This window comes from Neolamprologus brichardi, chromosome 16 (genome assembly GCF_056152115.1).
Source record: "Neolamprologus brichardi isolate AB-2024 chromosome 16, ASM5615211v1, whole genome shotgun sequence".
In the NCBI taxonomy this organism is placed as follows: Eukaryota; Metazoa; Chordata; class Actinopteri; order Cichliformes; family Cichlidae; genus Neolamprologus; species Neolamprologus brichardi.
Genome location: NC_142119.1, coordinates 34,288,223 through 34,302,469, shown reverse-complemented (window position 1 = coordinate 34,302,469; position 14,247 = coordinate 34,288,223). Strand labels below are relative to the sequence as shown.

Sequence of the window (14,247 nt, the reverse complement as noted above, 5' to 3'; positions counted from 1 at the left end):
GCTCCGCGTTAGCCATCACCAAACAACTGTTATTTTTTACACATCGACCAGCATCTGGAAAACCACCTTTCACTGTTTATACCGTTACTAAAATGAATAAATGAATCATCGGCCCATATAAACAAAAAATAAGTCCAGCTGAGAAACAGACTATTTGTGAGCGATCGGGGGTGAAACGAGTGTAAGCCGCCTCAATGAAAGCCAAGCCCGGGTGCTTTTGAGCGAAGCAGCGCTAGCCGGCTAGCTAGCCGACTAGCCGCGCTAGCTAGCCGGCTAGCCGCGCTAGCTAGCCAGCTAGCCGGCTAGCAGCAACATCGTGAGAAAACTGTTGCTAATATGGGATGTCTCGATAAAACGAGCAGATATTTGAAGTTTACACACCTACATTCTCGCCTGAAAAAATCTTAAAAGTTTATTTTGTGACCTAGAAACACGAATAAGAGGAATATAAAAACGAGGTGGCAGCCGCCATTGTTTCACTCAGTAGAGGCGTACTATGAATTGTGGGATATGGAGTGTTCCACCAAGCATACACCCTTGCGGTTACCGAACCAACCTTAAAACTTCCAATGGTTCCTGAAAGCAGAGAGGCTGTGCACGCCGTTGATATTCTTGTCATTATGGTAATCCAAATACGGGTAGACAGGCCGTACCACTCCCAACATACCACTAGAGAGAGCCAACACACCACAAATGAAGTTCTCTTGGCATAGGCACACTTAGTAAGTTTTTGTACAAAGTATCAGTATCGGATCAGTATCGTCGATACTATGGAATCAGAACGACGCCACCTTGAAACGAAACCGAAAAAAATATTGAAACCGAAAAAAAATATTGTAACTGAAATAAATGTACTGAAAATTCTTGTATTGAAACCGAAAAAAAAATTGACAGCGAAAAACAATTAATTGAAACTGTAATTATTTTGTTTTCGCTTACAATTTTTTTTTTCAGTTTCAATCCATTTTTTTTCGGTTTCAATCCATGTTTCGGTTTCAATCCAGTTTTCGGTTTCAAACCATTTTTCGGTTTCAAACCATTTTTCGGTTTCAATCTGCTGGCACTGTTTTGGCGTCCGGAGGCGCGCTTGAGGGGGCGGGGATTCCGACCCGCATAAATTTGCATACATTATAGAGTCCGTTGCTGTGCTGACCAAGCGGCCATTTTTCTCTTTTTGCCTCTTTCAATAATGGCTGCATCAAGTTCAAGTGGACCCTCTAAACCGCAGGTAAGTAATCATTTTCCGTCGTCTTTCTTTGCTATTTCACTCGACTGGACATAGGTGTAGTTTTTATTAGCTAAATCTGGTGAATTTGTGGTAAAATGCCAACATTAGCCTATTCGTTGTAGCAAGCTAGCTGGCAGCTAAAATTTGCTAAATTCAGTGATGCCCCTGTCTCTTTTGTAAATAAACAAACACTTTAACTTTGAAATGGATTCTGCTGTACAGGGATTTGACGTTCAAACTGCGAAAGTATCTACAAGGATGCCAGAGCCTTACTCCTGATGGCCAGTGGTGATGATAACTTATTAAGCAATGGCAGATTCCAGACACATAACGGTAAGATAAGTGTAGGGTTGGAAGTAATGTCTTTATGGCAGTGTTGCAGGTCACCTGTTTTTTTTTATACATCTTTGCTTGCCGTACTCTTTAAAACAAAATAGTTGCCTGTCTGTCAGTGTAAAAAGGGTGCTGTGCCAAGCCATTTGTAACTAAATTAATTTTAAATATGAATATTCTGCTCCAATCTGGACAAAAAGTTTTCACATATTTTGCATTTTTAAATCACAAATGTATTTTAAACTAAAATTCATTAAAAGTCTTATGAAATGGACGTACTTGTTTATGTAAATGATTTAGTTTGTTTATCTTCCTGTTGCGTTCATGTACGTATGCATAGATTATTATGTCATTAGTGCACAATTAGCAAATGTATCAATTTCTGTTCCAGGTACCATTAATAAGGAGGCAGTTCTATGAAAGATTGCTAACAAAGCTTCATGGAGCTCTACAACGCAGACCTGTAGATATGGACTATTTGCATTATGTCATCAGTCATGAATTGAGACTTATACGGTCATTTGGTAATATTTTAGCAGTACCACAAGATATTCTTAATGCCTTATCCAATCTTTTGAGACTGATAAATTTTCAAGACGGAGAGAGACACCCACATTCTTCTCTTGTTGATGTTGTATACACAGCGAGAGGACAACGTAAACTTAGTATATCAGAAGAATGTTTGCAAAGCCTCATCAACATGAAATTTTCCATTCCCAGTATAGCTCGGCTTCTGGGTGTCAGCAAAAGGACATTATTTCGTCGGATGCAAGAATATGGACTTTCAGTGCATGCATCATACAGCAGTGTCACAGATGATGAGCTGGACAGCCTTGTTAGATCAGTTAAAATGAGACTGCCACACATCGGCTATCGAATGATGATGGGGGAACTGCAGGCCATGGGATACCGTGTCAAATGGGTGCAAGTGTCTGCATCGATGCATAGGGTAGATGCTGCAGGAATCCTAGAAAGGATGGCATCTGTCGGCTGTGTTGCAAGAAGAGTGTACTCTGTAAAAGGTCCCCTCTCATTGGTCCATGTAGATACAAACCACAAACTCATCAGGTTTGTGTACAGTACGTGTTTGTATGTTCAGTACTCTGGATACACTGTAACTATTTTCATTTCTGATTTGAGCATAAGGCATTTTACGTTAACAGTTAGAGGATCCAGGTAAATTTCTATTTCTACAAAGTAAAAAAAAAATTCCTGTTTAGTAAGCAAAGAAACAAACAAGTTGATAAATTCTGACTTGTGGACAAATGTTATACTTGGACGTGTGCGTGTTTCATATTTTGCTTTTTTTTTTTTTAGATATGGCATAGTTATATTTGCTGGGATTGATGGCTATTCGCGAAAGGTAAACAATATTTCATTGCAATCACAATTTTTTTCCTCAAAATTAATTAACTACCCTATAGAGAGAAAGTGGCGTATTCTTCTTCCACTCCTTTGACAAGAAATTTACGTTCATTAGCGTTGAGTTGTCTTTATTTTACTTTAAGAAAGTATATAACTGTCAGGTGTTCTTAGTTTGTTAGATATTGTATTTGTTTCTTCAAAACAAAATCATTTATTCATAAATTATTTTCCAGATAATGTACCTTGGTGCTGGAAATAATAACAAGGCATCAACTGCATTAGGCTTCTTTGTGAGCTCTGTTGAACAGTTTGGCTTTCCTTTAAGGTAATGTACAACCTTGATACATGCTATATTATTAGTCAACCTTCTGAAAACTTGTTTGTATTCTATTTTGTCATGCAGAGTTAGAGGAGACCAGGGTGTCGAAAATGTTGGCATTGCCCACTGCATGTTTACTGTTCGTGGTTGTGGCAGAGCAAGCTACATTTCAGGAAAAAGTGTTCACAATCAAAGGTAAGTTATATACAGGACTTAGCATATATATATATATATATATATATATATATATATATATATATATATATATATATATATATATATATATATCTTGTAAACCCAAATCATCACATTCACCAGCGTTTTATTCAATATTTATTTATTTATTTTTAAATACATGGGTCTTTTATCATTAGTAACTCAAAAACAGGTACAAGTCTGGATTTGTAAACTACTGTGTTCTTTTGATATTTTTTATGTTGTAGAGTTGAGCGCTTGTGGCGTGATGTCTGGATGGCTGTAACCAGTGTTTATTATGAGCTACTTCACAACCTTGAGGAAGACTGCCTGCTCGACCCCTCCAACAGCCTCCACCTGTTCTGTGCTCAGTACATCTTTGTGGAACGTCTGCAGAAGGACCTTGACACTTTCAAGAACGGGTGGGATAATCATGCCCTGCGAACAGAACAAAATCTTACGCCTAATCAACTTTGGACTATTGGACTTCTTCAAAATCCTGTGGCTGCACCAGAAAACACTGAGGTACGACTATAAAATGTGCTATTACAGATGTTTTATAACGCTTATGTTTTTGTACCTTGAAATTCATGACATGCATATATTTAACATGTGCACCTGTCTTTGTTTTTAAAGACTTTAACATACCTTTGCAATTGCTGCATACTATAGTTATACTGTTCATAACAAAAGCAATTGAATTTTCAGGACATTCAAGAACATTTCTCTTTGGACCTTGACTGTTCGAGACCAGAGAGTGGTGGTGTAGTTCTTCCACCAATACAGTGTCCTCTGGGGCCTGAGGAGATGGCAGGACTGAGGGCAGCCATTCATCCTCTTAGTCCCTCCTTTGACAACGGAAGAGACCTTTATGAGAGAGTGCTGAACTACATCATAGTTCATTCAGTAACACAACAGAACCCAGTCAGTTAGCCTTTCTCATAGCATTTGACCACATTATTTGTATTGTAATGACAGAATAGCAAATCAATCAATCTTAAGATGTATTTTCAGATTATTTGATGAATGTATCTTTTTTAATTGCATCAAATACTGTTTTTACTGTTTTATAACTTAATGTTTAAAGTAGCCACATTCAGTTAAGCATCTCATGTCTGATGTTTTTGTAACTGGGTTGATTAAATTTGTTTAACATGTCATGTCAATAAATACTCTAAACAATTAAATTATATCATTTTAATGACTGAAAAAACAATTCATCAAGTGTAAGAATATTTATTTTCAGCAAAACAGTTGCAATATCACTAAATTTACAATTCACAGTGGAAAACTTTTCAGTAACAAAATAGTACTACATGCTTTATATACAGAAAATATTTTTAAACAAAATTCACTTAAACTTCTTCAGACTTACAGAATTTAATTTGCGAACAAGTTGAATCTTAGACTCAAGTTTTTATGAATGCAGTCTTCTGAATGGGCTCCTCCGTTTTGTGAACATAGGTTTTAACATTATAAGAACAAAAGTGAAACAACGTGGAAAAATAATCTAACTGTAAATATTTTTTCTTTTTTTATTGTGTTCCAAGAACTGAAATAGGTTTAAAGGGTTAGACAAATAGTAGAAATGCAGTGCAATACTGCATAACTTGTGATGGCATGCTATTTGAGTGTCAACTACACACGGCTGAAATCTCTCCCCATTGTGACAGCTGTTGTCATAACTTCTGTGAACTCGATGTATGAGTTCATGTGTGCCACAGGAAAGATGATTGTGTTTGTGCAGGCACTTACAAGTGGGTAACATATGTAGTGTCCAGGCATCGTATCTTTGCATTGATGCTCAAATCTTACATGTATTTTAAAACTTGCCCTTTCTGAAGGAAGGCATGGTTTGTGTCTTTGTCCAGTTAACCACTGCATAATCGCTGGGACAGACATTCTCGGTGGTTGGTGTTTGGACATCCAGTATTCTTCCTGGTCCTGGTCCTGGTCCTGTAGGACTTGGATCCCATATTCACAGCTCTTTTTGTCTTTATCCTGATCTGAAGAAGCAGATTCGACTTACTTTAAATCTTTAACTGTCATACCACCAAATTTATTAATATGCAAAACCAATTTTGTCATTTAGACCTGTGGTAGATTGTATAAAACATCAAAACATATAAACAAATCTTTACAGAGATTTCAGTTCCGTGATGACAATTTTGCAGAGTACAGTACGTTTGAAAGAAATGTTACAACACTGTATTTGTAACAGCTGTTGTGTTAATGTTGTTTTGATGATAATACCAGTAACTGGCCGACGGCACAAACCTGAGCTTTCAAGGTTCTCCAGGAAGTCTTGGAAGAAGTTGATGATGGCATTTTCTTTGGCATGCCTTGGACTTCCCCTCTCACTCAGGTCAGGCTCAAGGATGCTCATTATGTAATCAGCATCCGGCTAAAGAGATTTGGGGGGGTGGGGGGGTGTTACGTGTTGTGATTTCAAATAAACAATAACAAATATAGATTTTCTTCAATAGTCATTAATCTGAGCAACCTAAATAAAGGCTGAAACAAAAAAAGTCCTCACAGGGCTATTACTACATCACATGTATTTTTAGAATCTGTTGTAAAAACTAAACAACTGAAATAAATAAAGACATATTTACCGCTGTATCATCATTCTCATCTCTGGGAACAAACAGGTTTGAACAGAGACTTTCGTGCCTTCCAATCACCTCCAGAAGGTTGTAGATCTTCATGCCATTTCTGATTTGCTGTAGCATTGGAGTCAGACGCACCGTAGCATGCACAACAATTGATCTATTTAGAAAAGCAAACAGTCATTAGTGAAACTGATGGGGTATGGTGGTCTAAACCAGGGTTTTAACTTACAAAATATTACTTTCAAATGTTTCTGGTTGGTATATTGTCTATTAAAATATACTACCTTATTATACTGTCCCGTTTGTCCAACTTCACAAGTCCTCTGTAACCACAGCTCACAATGTCTTCAGTGAGGTCTGTCAGGTTGTCTGCCACTTCCACCTGAAAACATACAAAAACAAAACAATAAATGATTTCAAGTTTTTGAAATTATGTAACTATACACACAGTATTGGGAAGGTTACTTTTAAAATGTATTCCACTACAGATTATACAGCTTCTCCCAAAGACAAGAACCAACAGACTTAAAAACTCCTTTGTCCCTCACGCCATCAGACTGTTTAACTCCTCTCTGGAGGGGAGAGGGAGGGGAAACAGGAGGACAAAGGAGGGGGGAACAACTAAGCTGTAGTGCCTCTTCACTTCACTTCACTGTGCAATACCTTTTGTGCAATACTTTTTGTTAATAATCAGCGGTGCAATAGACTCCATACTTGAAATGTGCAATTCACTTGTATTTTCATTTTTATTCCTATTTATTCTATTTATCCCCTTTGTATATTTTATCTATATATGTCTTTGTATTTATACATATATATATATATATACATATATATACATATATATATATATACATATATATACATATATATACATATATATATATACATATATATATATATATATATATATATATATATATATATATATATATATATACACATACATATATAATATTCTGTAACTCTGTAACTTCTGTCGGTGCTGTGCTTTTTTGGAAACCAAATTTCCCAGAGGAACCCACCCGAGGGATTAATAAAGTTTTATCTTATCTTATCTTATCTTATTACATGCCCCAAACTGTATTTTTTAACGTATTCCGTTACGTTACTGAATGAGAGTAATGTATTCTGAATACTTTGGATTACTTAATATATTATCATGCTGTTTACAACTACATAAATGTGATTTATTACTCTTACTGAAGGTCTGCGGCTCTGAACCATAGTAAAGGGACCTCTGGCTAATATGTCAGGTTCTGTGTCGGGCTCGTAGCAAAAAACTAGCTTTACTTTGTTGTCTGGGTCAAATTTGCTAGTGAGAGACAGAGAGAGGCGCTGAAAGGCTGCTGCAAAGGAACTTATTGTTTCAGAGGAAAACACAAACACAGCGTACAGTCGTGTCTTAATAGCTTACTTACAACTGGGCTCGTTAGGCTCTCTTTTTGGCTGCAGTGTTTATTATTATATTTACATGCTTCCAGCTCCCGTTTCTGCTTGATGACAGCTCATACTTTTCCACTCTCCTTTTTTCTCCCTCCTCACTCTCACAGACACATAACGAGTATGGCAGTCCATTCTCCCTGCAGCACGGACTACACTGCCCATGAGGCTACATTCTTTAGGGCTATGACTGTAACACTCTGCCTATTAGCGTAGCACAACAACAACAACAAAAAGGCCTCTCTCACCCAGGAAACACACAGTCGCAGAGAGAGCACGCGTCACCCTGTAACCATGGCAACCATAACACTGCTGCTGTGTAATTCATTTATTTCAACAAAGTAACTGTATTCTAAATACCACCTTTTTAAACGGTAACTGTAACGGAATACAGTTACTCATATTTTGTATTTTAAATACGTAACGCCGGTACATGTCTTACGTTGCTCCCCAACACTGTATACACACACAAACAATCAGCATTTTTGCACTAGTCTGTACAAACACAGCTCACCTTTTCGATTAGAGACCTATATTCAGTGTCATCCACATCATCTTTGGTCAGCTGAAGAACATCAAAGTTTCCTGTTGCAAGAAACTGATAACACCAGCTTCTCAGGAAGCATGGTGGTGGACCTCCCTGTGCAAGGCTCACTGAAAACACTTCTCCTGCAGTTCTGCAAGATACAAAGAAAAATTTAACATGCTTCATATGCTACATAATCCTGTGAAATGTATAAAAACAGACAAACCTGTAGAAACTATTTTCTAAATCACTGATAGAGTAGACAGGACTCTTTCCCTTCTTGCCACTGCCTTCAAACAGTCGAGTCTCAATACCATGCATCATTTCTACATAGAGATACAGAAAGACAAAATAATTTAAAGGGTTAACCTTATACTGTATCTTAATTTGATTTGGCCATATTCAATATCTGAACTGTAAGTACAATGTACATAGCTATACCAGTCAAAAATTCTTTGCTTAATGCACCAGTATCAATTCCTGCTTCTCCGATAAAAGTCACGTGGAGTTTGTTGACAGGGGAAGCCTTCTTCTGTCGTTGCCACTGAATGAAGCCTCGTTGAACAAGATCATTGCGAGTGATGCAAATCCTAAACTCTTTGCTGGTATCCACCTGACTTGAAAGCCACTGTAGCACATCTGCTTCACTGAGAATATATATAAAATGATTATCGTTTCTTAAAATGAAAGCAAATGTATTATAAACAAAACCAGATAATCTGAAAGGGCAAAGAATATAAATCATACCTGACTAAATCAGTCAAAGGATCTGTTCTGTTGCTTGGCACACTGCACTCAGAGTCAGTACTGACATAAACGTCTGTCATGTGAGTGGAAGTGTCCTCAGGTCTAAAAATTATGAACAATTGCAAAAATATATGTGATGTAACTTATGATGTCTTTTAACTGATTTTACTGGCATTTAAATTGGGTCCTGAGCTTAATAGGTACGGTGTTTACATTGTGTGTTTCAAATATACTGTAAGCATTAAAATGTGGACCAAGTAAGTATTTACTGTAACTACATACTGAGCTGAAAACTGTAATGGCTTAAAAATTTTAAAAAGGAATCCGATGTAAACATAGGAAAATGTGTTTAATATGTATAAATTTGAACGAACCTTTCACCACACAGGCTTGCATGCTGGGCAATCTCATTCACTGGAAAGCAGCAAAGACAGATTGGGCATTCTTTCATGTCCTAGAGAAAAAAAATATTGTTAAAACGTAAAAGAAACAATGATTTGTAAATATGTGGATTCAACATTATCACCTGCTTCATGTCAAGAGGCTCTCTACAAAAACTTGGTGAATTCATGACAGACAGAAGCTGGACATCCGTCTATGAAGTACAATTGTAATTACTACAATGTATTGTACATTAACAAAAACAGAATAGTCACACACACAAAAAAAGCCTTCTATAATTACGTGCACAAATATCCCAAATATTTATAGACTATTAATAAGGCAATATTCCACAATATAACATAAATTCACCTCATCTTCCTCTTCTGTTGACTGAGACACACAATTGTTGACATGGAGTGCTAGGATATGCAGAGGCATACTTTCCTTGCACACCTGGCAAGAAGCCTTTGGCATGGTTTGAAATTCAGCTGCATCTGATGGAAGAGGAGTAAGATCAAGGTCCTGCTGCAGCGGAACAACATACAAGAGGGTCTTTCCTGCACTGGAAACGTTGCGGATCAGTCTTCCTGTGTAGCCATTTACATCAGGAGGAATTGCTACAAGTTTCCTCCTACCTTGACCACCTAAATACACAGATTGATAGAAAAAACATTGTACAATTTTCAACTTTCACCAGCATCTAAAAAAAAAATTTTCAAAGAGGAAAATTATGCACCTGATGACTTGTGCAACAACCATCCTTGCACTCCATCCATTTTCGGATATTCTTGAGTGATCATTTTATTAATCTAAAACAGTACATAAGGGGACACAATTGGTAAAACTACATAATTAAGAAATATTTTTATCAGTGCTAATATATGACCCAAACCAACTATCATTTGCATGTCTATCATTATGATTTGATATAGAACATGTTTTTTTTTATGTAAATGCATTTCTCTTATTTAAGTTTAACTACATTACCATTGTATGGCTCATATCATCAGTCACGATGAGGGATCTCTTTCCCAGCCCTGCTTGGCTCAGCTGCAGCTCCTCAGTAGCAGAAGGAGTGTTGGTGCAGCCTTTATTCACTAGATATATATATACACTGAATGGCTTGCTGGATTTAGGCCTCAGCGCGCTACTTTGGAGTGGGGAAAAGCGATTTTTCCCCCTTTTTTTGGTAAAAAATCCTGGAAATGACCTATATGTGAGAAAAAGAAATAATTTTCAACATGCAGGGATTTTTTTTTTTTTTACTAATCCAAAATATTAAAAGTATAATGGTTCAATACAATTTCTAACCTTGCCATCTCCGCCTGCACTGTATCTTTTGGGGTCTGGGCTTGTCCAGACTCGTGCTCATGAGAGTGCTCAGCATTTGGTATACATGTGGTATTAGGTTGCTGAAGACTTTGAGCTAACCTGTTAATTATATCTTGTGCCGCCGTTATAACACGGGCCTCTAACTCCTAAAAGAGACAGGGGCATCACTGAATTTAGCAAATTTTAGCTGCCAGCTAGCTTGCTACAACGAATAGGCTAATGTTGGCATTTTACCACAAATTCACCAGATTTAGCTAATAAAAACTACACCTATGTCCAGTCGAGTGAAATAGCAAAGAAAGACGACGGAAAATGATTACTTACCTGCGGTTTAGAGGGTCCACTTGAACTTGATGCAGCCATTATTGAAAGAGGCAAAAAGAGAAAAATGGCCGCTTGGTCAGCACAGCAACGGACTCTATAATGTATGCAAATTTATGCGGGTCGGAATCCCCGCCCCCTCAAGCGCGCCTCCGGACGCCAAAACAGTGCCAGCAGATTGAAACCGAAAAATGGTTTGAAACCGAAAAATGGTTTGAAACCGAAAACTGGATTGAAACCGAAACATGGATTGAAACCGAAAAAAAATGGATTGAAACTGAAAAAAAAAATTGTAAGCGAAAACAAAATAATTACAGTTTCAATTAATTGTTTTTCGCTGTCAATTTTTTTTTCGGTTTCAATACAAGAATTTTCAGTACATTTATTTCAGTTACAATATTTTTTTTCGGTTTCAATATTTTTTTCGGTTTCGTTTCAAGGTGGCGTCGTTCTGATTCCATACGATACCACCCTGAATATTACTTGGTATCGTATCGGAAAGGAAATCAGTGGTATCGCACATCACTAGCTGTAAATGTTTAGCAGTGAACAGGAGTCCTGCTTGACTAAGAAGTCCTTCACAAGCTTCAGATGCAGGGAGAGCTGCATTGACTTTGATCGACAGCTTCTTGATGTGAGGAAAGCCATGCAATAGATCCACACCTCCAGTGAATGGACATGAAAGGTACCTCTCCAGCTCCCCTGCTTCTGGCTTTCCTGACCCCATGGATCCATCATCTTCGTCGAATAGGCCGCTGTTTGTGCTGGCCTCATCCAACTCTGAGTCTAGGTGATGTCTGATGAAGTGGAGACCTGTGGAAACATCTAAGGTTTTCAAAAGGATTAGGTCTGGTCGTTATAGTGCTGTATACACTGCCAACCTGCGGATGTTTGTTTGGAGCTAGCCTCCAAAAGCTAGCTTACTTACCTGGATGATTAAGTACGTTGTTAGCAGCACAAACAAAAAAGTTTGCAGCACAAACCAGCACAAATGTAGCACAAACATTTGATACCACTTTTGTTGGATTTGAAGAAGGTGGGGGGGCCAACTTCACTCACATCGCAGCAAGCTATCAAATACGGTGCATTTCTCAGCTTTAAAAAAACTGCTATACGTCGCCAGGTGTTTCATCAGATTCGAGGTGTTACCTCCTTTGCACAGTATCAGCTTAAAGCACTTGTTGCAGCTGCTGAGTTTGCATATTTTGCTGTGGAGTACAGCCAGACTTTTGACCGCTTCGCCTTGGGCATTTTTAATCTGTAGCTCTGCTCTAAGAGAACGTACGTACCTGGACCCGCCTACTATCCTTGGAAAGGTAAAATGATTGGCTAGAATTCAAAGTGTATGACATGTCAGGGGAAAAAAAGCACCGAAATGTGCGCTGCTTTTCGGTCTGGTTACTACCGTTTATGTCAGATATGCCATCATGGCACTGGATACCGGTGCCACCCATCCCTATGCAGCAGTATTAGGCTCTTGTGTGAAACTCTGTTCTCAAAGCTTAGTTCTGTTCACTTGAATCTGAGTTTTCACACTTGGCCCACAAGTAGCTAAAAGGAAGAAGGGTCCTTATGTGATTGGTCTCTTCCAAAATAGTGATACAACAGCCTCTTGTCGAGAGAGATTGTATTGAAAGAGATTTAAGTCCCCCCAGCTTACTTTCCATTACATCTGAGTGAGGGTAAAAGGTTTTCACACACAGCTTTATATATTAGAACAGATACAGACTGCTAAACAGTTTATCTATATGTGTTTTTCTTATAACAAATATTTTTATTCTGTATGTCTGTACTAATGCCTAGATTTAGTGTTTATAGATTTGATCTATCTTTGATCTTGGCAGATGAGCGTCTGTGACTGCAGGAATGTGAAAAGATATGGAATGTGTCTCCAAGCCATCAATATACATGATTCCGAATAAAAGAAATAATATTAAGTATACTGTAATTGTTGAACACAGAATAATAATTAATATGTGGTTTTGCTCATAGTTGATCATGCTTATTTGCTTAATACTGACTACAATATAATCAGGTATAACTTTAACTAATATAACTAATAAGAAAATATACTAATGGTTCTAAAGGCTTCTCCAATTTCAGTGGTATATTGGTGCAAAGATGGCCTGTCTATAATGGACAGGTTCAGAATTTCAGAATTATTCTGAAATAATGTTTAAACATGAATATATAAAAATAATTTAAAGATAAAAGCCTGATAAAATTTTAATTTGTCTTTCTTACAATCAAAATAAATTCTGATTTGGAACAGATACATTTAAAAAATGTCTAACTGCTGGGTCGTTAAAATATTATTATTTTTTAAACTGAAGCTGTCCTTTAAATTCCTGTATGAGTGCACACTAATAAAATACTTCACACTGCAAAAGACAACTAGTGACAATCTGCCTGGCATTTAGTTATATTTCACAATAATGTAATAACTAAGCATTTATAATATTTTTCAACAAGAAATTGTCTTTCGCAAAAATTAAGAAGTCATTCATCTTTAATAAGTAGATAATAAGTAGATATATACATATATACATATATACATATATATATATATATATATGTATATATATATGTATATGTATATATATATATACGTATATGTATATGTATATATATGTATATATATGTATATGTATATATATATATGTGTGTGTATATATATATATATGTATATGTATATGTATATATATATGTGTGTATATATATATAGTCATCCATCCAATCACACACACATTCACACACTGGTGATGGCAGCTACATTGTAGCCACAGCCACCCTGGGGCGCACTGACAGAGGCGAGGCTGCCGGACACTGGCGCCACCGGGCCCTCTGACCACCACCAGTAGGCAACGGATGAAGAGTCTTGCCCAAGGACACAACGACCCACAAACTGATGCAACTGAATTAAATTCAGCGGTTATTATGATTTTTAACCTTTTAATCTTCAAAGCAGCAGTTTTCTACGTAGTTATTTTGAAATCTAAATAATCACACAGATAGTAGTCCATATAATTGTTATAATCTGCTGGTATATCCACATGGACATATCATGGGATTCCAGCAAACAAAGATTCTAAATATTTCAGATTACTCAGTGTACACCTATATGTTATGTGTGTGAGTTTTCTTGTTTGCCTTCAGCTTAGTTCTGTTGGTATTTTGACCTTATTAGTTGGTGTCCCTTGTGTCTTCTTATTACTTTTAATTCTTGTCTGGTGATTGTCTTGATGTTGTTCAGCTGTGTCTCATTCCCTTTTGATTTCAACTTCCTTAGTTTGCCCTGAAGAATATATGATCCTGTCCCGCTTTCTCCCCTGTGTGCTGTCTGTTTTGTTTGGTTTTAAATTTGCTTCATATTTTACATTTTTGTATCTTGGACCTTTACATTCAGCGTAGAAAATTTTATTTATTTATTTAATTTTAATTT

The 14,247-nt window shown here is 37.0% G+C and overlaps 3 protein-coding genes across 4 annotated transcripts in view; 1 reads left to right on the top strand and 2 right to left on the bottom strand.

Annotated features, from left to right (window-relative positions):
• The first annotated feature begins 774 nt into the window (after positions 1–774).
• LOC148098339 (uncharacterized) lies at positions 775–4,657 on the top strand. Its single transcript, XM_087853156.1, has 8 exons — positions 775–1,228; positions 1,451–1,561; positions 1,953–2,629; positions 2,879–2,924; positions 3,160–3,251; positions 3,330–3,440; positions 3,689–3,965; positions 4,149–4,657. Exons 2-8 carry the CDS (start codon positions 1,538–1,540, stop codon positions 4,371–4,373), a joined length of 1,452 nt encoding a protein of 483 aa, XP_087709282.1. The 5' UTR covers positions 775–1,228; positions 1,451–1,537; the 3' UTR covers positions 4,374–4,657.
• Positions 4,658–4,666: 9 nt separating this feature from the next.
• On the bottom strand, positions 4,667–11,209 carry LOC102775714 (uncharacterized). 2 transcript variants are annotated; one of them, XM_087853154.1, is made up of 15 exons: positions 10,809–11,209; positions 10,464–10,630; positions 10,140–10,362; positions 9,889–9,961; positions 9,522–9,796; positions 9,295–9,363; positions 9,143–9,222; positions 8,769–8,870; positions 8,463–8,668; positions 8,248–8,347; positions 8,010–8,172; positions 6,337–6,434; positions 6,056–6,209; positions 5,718–5,844; positions 4,667–5,446 (listed from the first exon to the last, which is right to left on the bottom strand). In XM_087853154.1, exons 1-15 carry the CDS (start codon positions 10,845–10,847, stop codon positions 5,079–5,081), a joined length of 2,244 nt encoding a protein of 747 aa, XP_087709280.1. In that variant the 5' UTR covers positions 10,848–11,209; the 3' UTR covers positions 4,667–5,078. The 2 variants fall into 2 exon arrangements, with proteins under 2 accessions (XP_087709280.1, XP_087709281.1); XM_087853155.1 differs by having other exon boundaries at positions 8,490–8,668.
• A 66-nt stretch (positions 11,210–11,275) lies between these two features.
• The window catches only part of LOC148098338 (uncharacterized), a 44,329-nt gene continuing 41,357 nt past the window's right edge, over positions 11,276–14,247 (bottom strand). Inside the window, exon 7 of the mRNA XM_087853157.1 lies at positions 11,276–11,618. Coding sequence (XP_087709283.1) covers positions 11,592–11,618 — 27 coding nt within the window. The 3' untranslated portion in view covers positions 11,276–11,591. The remainder of the gene's footprint in view (positions 11,619–14,247) is intronic.